General features: G+C 35.3%; 2 protein-coding genes and 1 long non-coding RNA gene across 3 annotated transcripts in view; 2 read left to right on the forward strand and 1 right to left on the reverse strand.

The window, feature by feature from the left end:
- The first annotated feature begins 1862 nt into the window (after positions 1-1862).
- On the forward strand, positions 1863-5589 carry LOC309477111 (glutamine synthetase-like). The gene is made up of 7 exons (XM_082140267.1): positions 1863-1967; positions 2241-2439; positions 2528-2689; positions 3668-3814; positions 4561-4688; positions 4818-5017; positions 5157-5589. The coding sequence occupies exons 2-7, from the start codon at positions 2271-2273 to the stop codon at positions 5467-5469; spliced, it is 1119 nt and encodes a 372-aa protein (XP_081996393.1). The 5' UTR covers positions 1863-1967; positions 2241-2270; the 3' UTR covers positions 5470-5589.
- Positions 5590-9082: 3493 nt separating this feature from the next.
- Positions 9083-12520, forward strand: part of LOC309477101 (glutamine synthetase-like) — a 29784-nt gene continuing 26346 nt past the window's right edge. Inside the window, exons 1-2 of the mRNA XM_082140253.1 lie at positions 9083-9436; positions 9526-9669. Coding sequence (XP_081996379.1) covers positions 9268-9436; positions 9526-9669 — 313 coding nt within the window. The 5' untranslated portion in view covers positions 9083-9267. The remainder of the gene's footprint in view (positions 9437-9525; positions 9670-12520) is intronic.
- Positions 9660-12520, reverse strand: part of LOC309477131 — a 70881-nt gene continuing 68020 nt past the window's right edge. Inside the window, exon 3 of the long non-coding RNA XR_014198537.1 lies at positions 9660-9756. This is a non-coding gene — a long non-coding RNA (uncharacterized lncRNA). The remainder of the gene's footprint in view (positions 9757-12520) is intronic.

The raw sequence follows: 12520 nt of genomic DNA on the forward strand, positions 1-12520 counted from the left end.
GCCTAAATGTTTTAACATTTTACCATAAGTAGACTATGTAGTAGACACCCAAACATGGAATCCATATGTACTTATATAAAACATTTAATTGAAAAAACACTGACATTAATAAAAAGCTGGAGCTCTTTAATATCTTCTGAGAAGCTTTTCACTATAGATTTTGGGACATGGCTGAAGAGATTTGCTCCCATTCTTACACAAGAATGTAACAACAGTAACATGAGTAAAATCAGTAACAACAAAAATAAAAAAGGTAAATATATAAATACAAAAAATACAAAAACATGCAATATCTATACATACATATATACAGAAACACATACAAACAGCTATATACATAGTCTACATAAAACAATATTTAAAATTCCAATACCAATGATTACCCAATTAAGAAAAAAACCTGCAAGACATTATATAATCTACCATATACCTCTTAATATGTGCAGAATGTTCAATTCAATGATCAATCCAGATATGAAAAAAAAAAGCAATTTCATATCTGATCTTTTACAAATGTAACACACTTCTAAACTCTGTAAGCCACACCTCAAATTTAGGTACAAACACTTTGTTCCACGTCAACAAAATTGCCTTCTTTGCTATTGTCATCTCATATTGTACCGTCTGGATTTGATTGAGACTATAGGTCTCCAAAGAAGGGGCCCGGGAGGATATAGTGGGAATCAGCCTTTGAGTAAAAACAAAAGATCTCAGACAAGAAATTAGTCAATGTATATCCTTGTTGGACTTATTTAATACACAAAGGTGATACAGAGTGATATATATAATGTTACTTATATGAGAGCAGTGCAATCTATTCACAACTTTATTAAATCGGCTTTATTTATTTTCATAAACACCTTCTTTGTTTAGCTTCTGCTTTTTAAACTGGTTTTGCCTGTCTATAGGTAACTTGTGGCAATAAGACTTGTGATTTCCTTTAGTGAATGAAAAGCCAAACCCATTAGAAGAGGTTGTGTTCCTAAGTGTATTTTATTATGTCTGTTCTGCAAACAAGCAGTTTCTATATAGTTTGCTTCATGACGTGCTTGCAGGGGTTTGAATTAATCAGCTTTAGTAATCAGGTTTTTTACAGCAAGTGTCTGTTCATATCAAAGCACATAAAAAGCTTGGTTCCTCTGAGCCTTGATTGTGCTGATGTCTCTTTGCAGTGGAAAAAAGCCTCTCATTAAGCGTAGTGTGTAATTGTGTGTGAAGGAGAGCTGAGGTGAGAAAACGGTTGAGTAGATTGTATTTGTCACCGAAAATACTGGTCATGCACAAGTCTTCATTGCCTCAAGAGAAATCTACTATTGTATATTCAGCTTAAAGGGATACTCCACTGAAAAATGAAAATTCTGTCATCATATACTCACCCTCATGTTGTTTCAAACCTGTATGAATTTCTTTCTTTTGCTGAACAGAAAGGAAGATATCTAGAAGAATGTGAGTAACCAGACAGTTTTAGATACCATTGACTTCCATAGTATATTTTTTTCCTACTATGGAAGTCAATGGTATCTAAAACTGTCTGGTTACTCACATTCTTCTAGATATCTTCCTTTGTGTTCAGCAAAAGAAAGAAATTCATACAGGTTTGAAACAACATGAGGGTGAGTATATGATGACAGAATTTTCATTTTTCAGTGCAGTATCCCTTTAACTATACTTATAAAATACCTGGTAATGCATCCCAGAAAAAACAAAAACAATTCATGAATGAAAAAAAAAAATCAGCAGCAGTATCGTAGCAATTACAGGTAAACAGGTTTAAATGCATTGGGGTGTAATGACTCATTTTGTTTAGTCATCACAGAATCAAATCTAAGAATGGAAGTCACGCCCATGTTATGTTTCATCTCTCACACGTCATAACTTATTGATGACGGGCTCCTTAAACTCAACTGTTTCAGTACACAGGTCTTCATGTGTGGAGAGGAACGATTATATCATATTCACCTGTCTGAGTAAGTAATACATTATGGTACTTTAATGAGCAGTAAAATTTCGCTTGGCTTTTATTATTCACTGTGTAATCAAAGAAAATATAATATTTTGATAAATCTATACAAATTTGTGGATAACGTATTGACAAACAGTACAATTTAAAAGTTTTTAGATAAAAATTTGTCAGAATTTCTAATTAATATATTTAAATAATTATAATTCATATTTATGATATTTTAATAAACAACTACATTGACAGCATAGTCGATGTTCTTCTTGTTTTGCTTCTCCAGATACATTATTTACTGTAAATCTGGTCCAGTATGTCTTACGTATCTGACAGCTCTAGCCTGAACAAAGCCCTGCGGCAGCAGTATCTCAGTCTGCCTCAGGGACACTCCTATCAGGTCACTTACGTCTGGATTGATGGCTCTGGGGAGGGTCTGCGCAGCAAGACTCGAACCATGGATACGGAGCCAAAGAGCATAGCTGGTAGCAAAGTTTCGGTTTTACCTGAGCAGTTTCACTTTCTTTGTTTTTATCTCCATTGTTAATGCTGGTTTTTCTTGTTCTTTGGCAGATCTGCCAGAATGGAACTTTGATGGTTCCAGCACAGGTCAGTCTGAAGGACGCAACAGCGACATGCTACTGATTCCCGTCTGCATGTTCAGGGACCCCTTCATTTTGGACCCAAACAAACTGGTCCTGTGTGAAGTGCTCAAGCACACCCAGGAACCTGCAGGTATGATTGGGAAACTGTATAAAAAAAAGAAAGAAAAAACAGTAAATAATGCTAAAGATTTACATATTGTAGTTTTTGATTTACTTACTGTTTTGAGCCACATTCAAAAGGAGCACAAGCAATGCATCTTAGTGCAACTTTTTTGTTGTTGTATTAATTCATTTTTAAAGTATAACAGGTAAACTGGATTAATGCATTTTTAGTTCATGTAGGCCTGTATTGAAAAAAAATAGTTTATTCAGTCTCATTCACCTGCTTCCCAGCATGCCCTGGTGCATTAAAAATGAATATGGTTACATTGTTTGGCAGTTTGCTATTTTCATGTACATTGTTACGGACACATTTAGAAACGTATTTTCTTGTGATATCAGAATGAGTTTTTTCCTCAACTCAAAATGATTACTTGATGATTGCAAAATGATTGTTACTGCTTCATGTGATCACTTTTTAAGTTTGTTTACCATTATATGGTATTGTTGAATGCTTATTCCAATTTCTTATTAAAAAACTGACACATTATTAAACCACAAAGTTTTATTACTTCTTGTTGATAAAAGGAGACGAAGTAGTTAGTTGGTAAAAATTAGGGCAGATTTAAGTCATGGCAACTTGACATTTTAAGTTCACTGAAGGCATTTACTTATATAACTAAGTTTATGAAACAAATTCAAAAAGAAGTCATGCAAACTGTTGCCTTATTTGTAATTTAAGTTCTACAAGCACCATATTTATTAAAACGGTTTTTAAAATTCACTGAAAAATGTTTTAAGATGTTAATGGGTTAGTTGCACATGCACATCAGCTAATACTACTGTTTATATATATACAGTATATATGTAATGTTTCTTCTATATAATGTTATACAAGAAACATTTCATGCAGGTGTCACACCATAAAACCAAATAGAGAAAGATGATGCTATATTTTAAAGTTGTGTAGAACTGTAAATGATTTAAAGCCTGGTACCTTTTCTCTTAGAATCGAATCATCGTAACAGCTGTAACAAGGTCATGGAGAAGGTCAAAGATCTCCACCCTTGGTTTGGTATGGAGCAGGAATATACTCTACTAGGTGTGGATGGACACCCTTATGGCTGGCCCAGACTAGGCTACCCCAAAAAACAAGGTGATCTGAATGTTTTTATGAGTTGTTACATCCACAGTCTAGGTTAAGGGCGCAACATGAAACTTAATGATCATTTGTAACACCTTATAATGCAATGAGAAAGGTCTTTGGTTTTAAAGGTGCTTTGGGGGATATTTTGAATAACACACTTACAATGTCCCTATAGCAGTGCAATTTTAGTATCATTGAGATAATATTATATTTATTAATATTTTAATATTTAATTTTTATATTTAAATTGTATAGTTTGTCACTTTGTTGTGTTCAAATATGCTTATATGGTTTTTATTAATTTTTATTTCTGAATTATTTCAGTTAATTTTGTACATCAAGTGAAATAAATGAAAAATGCTGCAATGAACTGAAATAAAACAAGTTTAAATAGTTTTCTCTTACATTTGTTAAATGTTTATTTTATTTCAAGTAACATTTAAGTTTCAGTACCTGATAGATGGCTCTCTGGTCCACACTCTTTTTGCCAATCAGAAAACACTCTCTGCCTGTGACTCTTTTAGCCAATCAGAAAACACTCTCTGCCTGTGACTCTTTTAGCCAATCAGAAAACACTCTCTGCCTGTGACTCTTTTAGCCAATCAGAAAACACTCTCTGCCTGTGACTCGTTTTACATGTTCAGGTTTGCTGGCATTTCTTTAGAGAGTTTTTATGTGTCTGATTTTGCAATAAAATGGCATCTGTGACAATCCTATATTTTTAAGAGGACAATTTTGTGTCTCTCTTCTGTCAGGTCCGTATTACTGCAGTGTTGGTGCTGACAGAGCCTTTGGCAGAGACATTGTGGAGAGTCATTATAAAGCCTGTCTTTATGCTGGCATCAAAATCAGTGGCACTAACGCAGAGGTCATGCCCTCTCAGGTAACTACCATGAAGTTATTAGGTATTAGAGATACAGTAGACACTATTTATTTACAAAAACACAACATCTGTAGATCACTATTATGTATGTACTGGATGGGCAGTGAGGATAGTTTACTCTCTCTGTAGTGGGAGTTCCAGGTGGGTCCATGTGAAGGAATTGAGATGGGAGATCATCTGTGGATGGCACGTTTCCTGTTACACAGGGTGTGTGAAGATTTCGGAGTGGTGGCCACCCTGGATCCAAAACCCATGACGGGAGACTGGAACGGAGCCGGTTGCCACATCAATGTGAGCACAGAGCAAATGAGAGAAGAAGGAGGAATTGAGTATGTACTCACTTATGCACACACACACACACAATCATAAAAGTCAGAGACACTAAAGACATCTATAAAACAGAGAGTGTGAGTTGTGTTACAGTGTTATTGCCATGTCATCTAACCTCCATCGTCCTCCTCTCATCAGGCACATTGAGAAAGCCATCGAGAAACTGAGTAAGTGTCATTTAGAGCATATTCGAGTCTACGACCCACACGGTGGAGAAGATAACAAGCGTCGCCTCACGGGTCATCACGAGACCGCCAGCATCAGTGAATTCTCAGCAGGTGTTGCTAACCGTGGGGCGAGTATCCGTATCCCTCGTCAGGTGGGTCAGGATAAATGTGGTTACTTTGAGGACCGCCGTCCTGCTGCCAACTGTGACCCATATGCCGTGACCTGTGCAATGGCCCGCACATGCATGCTCGAAGAGGGCAAAGATGTTCATGAACTGGAATAACACACCTTTAGAAACAAATAAGTTATTGTGAATGTTTAGATAGAGGCCACATTAACCTGTTATATTTGTCTGTAAATCATACTTGTTACTCAAATTAAATAAAAATTTTCATCTGAAGAATGTTTTATGACACATGACTTGCAGGCAGGCTTGAAATGCTGTATCAAATGATCATATGATCAGTTTGCCTGATTCTCTGTACAATAGATCTCTTTAAAACCTGTCCAGGGTTAACAGCATTGAAGTTTCACAAAGAGAAATCAAAACACTACATTCCAAGTTAACTAGTTAGGTGAACAGGTTTTTAGCCAAATTACCAAGGGTGTAAATACCAGTTCACAATGTACAAATATTAAGCCACCTAAACCACATGTAAAAGATACAGTAACACAAGCTTATCAGTAAGCGCATTCATTATCCAAATGCCCCAAAAAAGTGCACCAAATGTCCCCACAAGGATAGTAATACCAGTAATTTTTGACCTTGTGTTGTCATTTGTTGGTCCCTATGAGGAAAACAGCTTATAAATCATACATAAATGTAAAAATGCAGAAAGTTTTCTGTGAGGGCTGTGTTTAGAGGGAGGTTTAGGGGATACACTGTACAGATTGTACAGTATAAAGATCATCATGTCTATGGAAAGTCCCCATAAAACATGGAAACCAGTAAATGGCCACAAGTGATGTCTGGAGGGGATATTTGTTTTTAATAACACTACACGTTTAACTAAACCATGAAAATATGAGCAAAATATATATTTTTTAACCCCTTCAGACAGGAGGAGGAGGAAGTCCCATTTTTACCTTTAAATGCAGATTTATGCTCACGGGACAGCCTCATCAACTTTCACCTATCATAAACTTAATAGTATCGTGATCATATTCAAAGTTATTTTGAAGATCTTTCAGAGTTGCAGAACACAGGAATTCTTTACATTTTAATGTCCATCAGGTCTTGAAAGATATCAGCAGGAACCTCATAACTTAGGCTAGTTGTGGCTCATAACTTAACACCAGACTCCACATTAATCTATACTACAATTACTGATTTCAGAATCATACAGAATAAATCAAGATTAATATTTTATTTGTCAGGTAAAACTGCATCGTGCCAATTACACAAGTAAACAATTAAAAGTCAATTCAGAAATAATAACTACATAACATCAATTGCTCAAAGATGACTCGGAAGAGTAAGAAATGCACCTGACAGAGACACACAGTGGTGTGTGAGTGTGTTCTCAGCGCAAGACTCGATAAGACATGACACAGCACTGCATGGGGTTTGTCTGGTTACAGATTCCCAAAGACTGCTCTGCCACTTTCCCTTAACAGATCAGACCAAAAGCCTTGTACAAATATCTTTAGAGTTGTTTTGGGTCTATTCATGCACCCCAGGGGGTTACACCTGGTTTCAGGGGAGAGGAGAGAATTATCCGATATCTTGATGAGACACCACCCAAAAAGGAGAACCGAATTCTCCTAAGTTTTCAATCTATCTCATAATAATGACTGCAGTGAAATTGAGACATTTTTACCAATCGCACTGAGACATTTAAAATGATACCAAACATGAAAAGGAAAAAAACAATAGATTTACATGATACATCATATGTGAGATATAGACATTCTCAGCATACTTTCATTGACTTGAATCAGGGAGAAAGGAAGGGAGTATAGGAGGAGGGAAAATGCATAGATAAACGAGGAGATAAGTTTGGGCAAGGCGGTGTCTTCTCTCCAGGGTTGTGTTTTTACTGCAGACGATTTGATCTCAGTTTTTGTCTTAGCAGGAAAAACAAGTCATACATGTCTTCAAAGTTTCTTTGGTTTTAGTGAAAAACAAATAGAATACAGAAGAAAAGAATACACAGCAACACACACACACACACACTTTTCAAAATCTTCAACGCTAGTTCACAAACTCTAGTTCATAAGTATTTATGTTTTGAGTCGTGGTGTCCATTGTATAGTGGCGTAAAAATAAAAAATAAAAGATGAGTTGGCAAAAATCTTGTGTTTTAGATTAATTTCTACATTGAAGAAGAGCAAAAATCAAATCAAGCAGGTAAAAAAAATTGCTCAGTGGAAAAATTCAGGTCTGAAGGGGTTAAATATGAGGGAAGAACAAAACACTATTTATCTGACAATATGATTTGGCAAAAAAAGGTAAACTACAGCAGCAGGATTTATTTTACTATGCAAAAAAAATAAAAAAAATAATGCATATAAAAACAAAAAGCTCACAGGGAAAAGCATACATTGACTACAGTATAATCAGTTGTTCATATTTTGTTGGTTCTCTGTTGTTTTTGCACTTGTTCGTCATTTTTCTTTTTGTATGACAGCCAAGCTAAAACTTATGTCTGCATAATTTGGCATGTTTCATTGAGTTATCACAAATAAAACTAAGCAAAATGCTGACAAAATCTCTAACAAATTTTTAATAATATTTGAATATTATAATACTTATATTTCTTCTAGACCGGACATCACTTTTGGCCACTACTGTATGTTTGCGCAGACATGCTGTTCAAATGTTTTAGGGTATTTGGAAAATAAAATGTTTATTTAACAAAACAGTAAAAAAAAGTATTGTGTGAGTGTGTATATATTGGTGTCACGTTGTTACGAACTGCTCTGAGACACGAGGGTAGAGGATCCAAATGCAGCTTTTATTAAAGGGGTTATCCAGAATCGTAATCCAACAAGCAGAGGGTCGAGCACAGGAAGACAGTCCAAACAAACAAACAAAAACAAAACAGGCAGGGTTCAGAGGCACAAGAGTAATCCACGGGACAGGCAACAAATCCCCCCCAAAAAAAACAAGAGACAAGAAAACCAGGGAAAACGTTCAGAAGTGCAGTGCAACAACATACAAAACTTGATGGGGTGATGGGGTGAACCAGGCTATATGGGGTGAACTAAACAAGATAATGAGTTACAGGTGAATGTGATAATGGTGAGTCCAGGCAGAGAATGATGGGAGATGTAGTCTGTGAGTGAACAAGATAGTCTGGTGTGGAGTGCCCTCTGGTGGCTTTCAAGGGCACTCCAGCTGGTGACCGTTACACACGTGATCCTTTAAAAATCATAATAGCTGATTTGGTGCCATTCAAACAGAGGATTCCCGAGAATATTTATAGATAATAGGCTCTTTTTTCTTTTCTTTTTTCTTTTTTTGCAATATAAGAAAGAAAGTAGATTTAAACTCAAAATCAAATGACTTTTCAGCAATAATTTACACAGTTAACTAATTACGAATGAGAAAATAATTGATTAAACAGAAAAAAGTATGATTTTATAAAATAACAACATTTGAAACATTAACAACTTGCTCCAACCACACAATTGTGAAAAAGAAACACTGTCCTAAGAATAGTTACAAAGATAATTCACACAAAAATAGATATCAATGACTTCTTCTGTCAAACACAAAGTATTTATAAAAGATATTTTAAAAGAATGCCTCAGTGTTGTTTTGTCCATAATGAAAGTCAGTGGGTCCGGTGTGGTGTGAAATGCAGCAGTTTTAATGACAATAGCAGCTCTAAGGTTGCAGGTCAGTTTTGAGGACCTCCTACAAGTGACAGAAGATATTCGATGTGGATCTGTTTGTCACACCAGTCTCAGTGCAGCTTTGGAAAAACAGGAGAGAGCGAAAAGCGGTCAACAGACGACGCATATTCATATTTTCTTTTGGATTTGTTGCATTATACAGAAAAACAGGAGAGAGCGAAAAGCCATCAACAGACGACGCATATTCATATTTTCTTTTGGATTTGTTGCATTATACAGCATGTCTTGCGTATCTGAAAGCTCACATCTTAACAAGTTCTTGCGGCAGAGATACCTCAGTCTTCCCCAAGGAAAATTCTGTCAAGTTACTTATGTCTGGATCAATGGTTGTAGTTTGGACCTGTGTAGCAAGACTCGAACCATGGATTCTGAACCGAAAGTCATAACTGGTACTACAGAAATATCTCCATAATGGGGTTTCTTGTGATTTTCATGTTTCATGCTTTGTTTTTTTTTTACTTTGTTTTTTTTTTGGTAGATATACCAGAATGGGATTTCAGTCAGCAAGAATCCAGCGCTGAAATGCTTCTGGCTCCCGTCTGCATGTTCAGAGACCCCTTCCTTTTGGACCCTAACAAACTAATTCTTTGTGAGGTGCTCAAGCAGACCCGGGAACCTGCAGGTAAAATGGGCTGAAATGATGTGCTGAAATGTATAAAAATACTTATAAGAAATTGGGTGGTTATTGTAGTGGATTTTTCCCTAAAACCTCATTATCTAGCGTCTGCAAATCGACACTTAATAACTTTTATACTCTAGCCTCTCTGTGTCTTCCGTCGACAACCGGCTGAATCTCTTATCCTAACTTATACTTGCTTCCCTAAACTGACCTGCTGCGCAGCAGAAATTAACAGACAGACATCAGCAAATGTCCTCCAAATGCTTTAATAACGGCCTGGAGAGTCTTCGAGCAGTTCTCAGAGAAACTCTCCCAAGAAGAATCGAGGCCGGAGGATCTCAGACAAATTCCATTGAGAAATCCCACCGTAAAACACATATACAACAGTTTTTGTAGAATCGAGAAAACAAATAAGACTAACATGTCACCTTCAATATGATTGGTTCAATTGGTTCAAAAGCCCCAAACTTTTTCCTCTGTCACTGGCACAAGCAAACTGTTTTAATGATGACTTCATTTGTTAATCACAAGATTCAAACAGACTGTCTAGTTTAATTTCCCAAACTGTTATTTTTACATATACATATACATATGCACACAGTCAAAGTCACAAGTTTTCCATTGATTTCGTACAATACATCCTGTTCAAATAAGGTTAGATGTTAGAAACATGGTTAGTTTAATATACAGTTAAAAATGTACAAGGCAGTTCCCCTCAATTTTCCATACCTGCATGATTTACCTGCTCTTTACCAAATCATCCCATTATAAGTCAGTGACTGTAATACCACCTGATATCTCTAATCATTTCCATGTTTCATCATCTACTTTATAATAGGCTACCTGTAAGATATTCCTTCAATCAGCATCCTAAGTTGTAATTAAAATACCACCTATTTCCAATGTTACTACATACACATACCATCTTCTCATCTTCATCTCCTTCTCAACATTCTATCTTCAAGCAATCTAATTCTATTTTCAGTAAAAACTAAACATACCATAGAATATTGCCTTTTAACTTTTCATTATCCTTTGCTAAATTTCGAATCTAATTGATCTATTGGGCCTTTAACAGGCTGATACTGCTGCTGGACCAATTTTATTAACCATATTTTACTAGCTTTTAATTCAAGCAGGCGATTGTTTTACTTAGTCAGATCTATTTAAGGATCTGTGTAATAAAATCTAACCCCCAAAAAATTCTATAATCTTTCATTTTTATCCTTAACACAAATATCAATAATTGTATTATTATTTTAAAAAAATGTCATTATTTTAAAATAAACTCTCACCCAGCTGTTGCCATGATAATAGCTTTAGCTGCTGATATGCCATTTAATCATTAATTACCTATCCTAAAATCCAGTTTTTCCAGAATTAACTGATGGACATAACATGTTCTGCCTCTATTTGTTGGCAATGCGGAATAGTTCATAATGGATCCATTGATCCAGATCATTAAATCTGTAACTTCATTCTGAATTAAGAAAGCTTTTCTTTATGAGCAAATATTCTATTTCACTGAAATGTCTTAACTGTTTAGATTAATTTTAGTTTAAATTTAACATGTTTGTGTCACATTTCTCTTTGTCTTGGTTTTAACTTTGGGCTCCCTACATAATTTGCTTTAATTATTTGAAGACCTTTATCAACAAAACGAGTCCATATTTCATTTCTGGAAGCCGGGGCTAAATAAGCAAGCACTGTTACTGTATTCCTAGATAGACTAGACCCGCAGTCACCTCTCAGAGATCAAATACAGACATTAGACAATACATAAAAGGAACATTTCAGTATTCACACTGGAAACTTCTTCAACCAATAATAATCCAGAAATTAAATATGTTTCCCAAAATCTATCTCCGTTTGAAAGTTTTTCTTTTGCTGTTTTAGCAAATGGAAACACTTAAAATATATTTAATGTAGTCATTAATTAATCGCTATAGAAACCTACCCAATTATCCATTCGGACCTAGTCCGGCAAAGTAACTTATCACCCATTCTCTCTTATTAGAGAACAATACTACCACTATTAATTTCTTATGTCTGCATTAGAATTTGAAAACCCTCAAGTTTCTTCAAAAATAGATTAGTCCCTAGATTATTTATTATTTTTACAGTAATGTACCTAGTTAGAGTCCTTATTGTAACGAGGTATGTTGTGATGGGAAGAAGGAGGTGGGAACCGGCGAACATTTAAACATATTTAATGATAAAAATAAAACAAATTCAAAACGAAAGTAAAAGACAGCAGCCCCTCACGACTGCTGTCACAATGAAACAGAAACAAAACACAACATAAGTCCAGGCCTGTTCCTCTCTCGGGGTGCGTTCCAGTCCAAAGTTGTCATGCCCTTCACTTGCTAACTTCCCTTCGTCTCGTTCACTCGGATGTACGTCATTGCGAGTGCTCACTACTGGCGGAAACTGCAATGGGCTGAACTGGAACGTCCTAAGCCCTTGATCGCTTGGAATCAGCTATGTAGTTGATTTATTATTTACATTTTTTTTCCTTTAAGAATTTGTTTAATGCAGCATCCAAATGTTTATATGTGTGTTTGGGTTGTTTAAAAAAAAATAAAAAAAAATATATATATATATATATAATACACTGAAAAAAACAATAAGTAAAATTTACTCAATTTTTCTTTGGCAAGTTTTTGCACAAATATTTTTAAAGTAAATTTCACATGCATATTTTTAAAGTAAATTTCACATATGTAAACTCTACTTAACTAAGTTAAGTGAAAGTAACAAAGAAAATAAGTAATTTTAAATTGGCTAGTAAAAGGTTGAGTAATATTTATTTAGTTGAAGTTTCCTTTGTAATACATTTCACTCACACAATATA

This window comes from Leuciscus leuciscus (assembly GCF_965113295.1).
Source record: "Leuciscus leuciscus genome assembly, chromosome: 16".
Classification (NCBI taxonomy): Eukaryota; Metazoa; Chordata; class Actinopteri; order Cypriniformes; family Leuciscidae; genus Leuciscus; species Leuciscus leuciscus.

What these genes read in the sequence shown, in the direction of transcription:
- LOC309477111 (XM_082140267.1), top strand. Translation starts at nt 2,271, where the DNA reads ATGTCTTACGTATCTGACAGCTCTAGCCTGAACAAAGCCCTGCGGCAG. An exon ending in GGAGCCAAAGAGCATAGCTG is followed by an intron (nt 2,440 to 2,527) that starts GTAGCAAAGTTT and finishes GTTCTTTGGCAG; the next exon opens with ATCTGCCAGAATGGAACTTT. An exon ending in AGGCTACCCCAAAAAACAAG is followed by an intron (nt 3,815 to 4,560) that starts GTGATCTGAATG and finishes CTCTTCTGTCAG; the next exon opens with GTCCGTATTACTGCAGTGTT.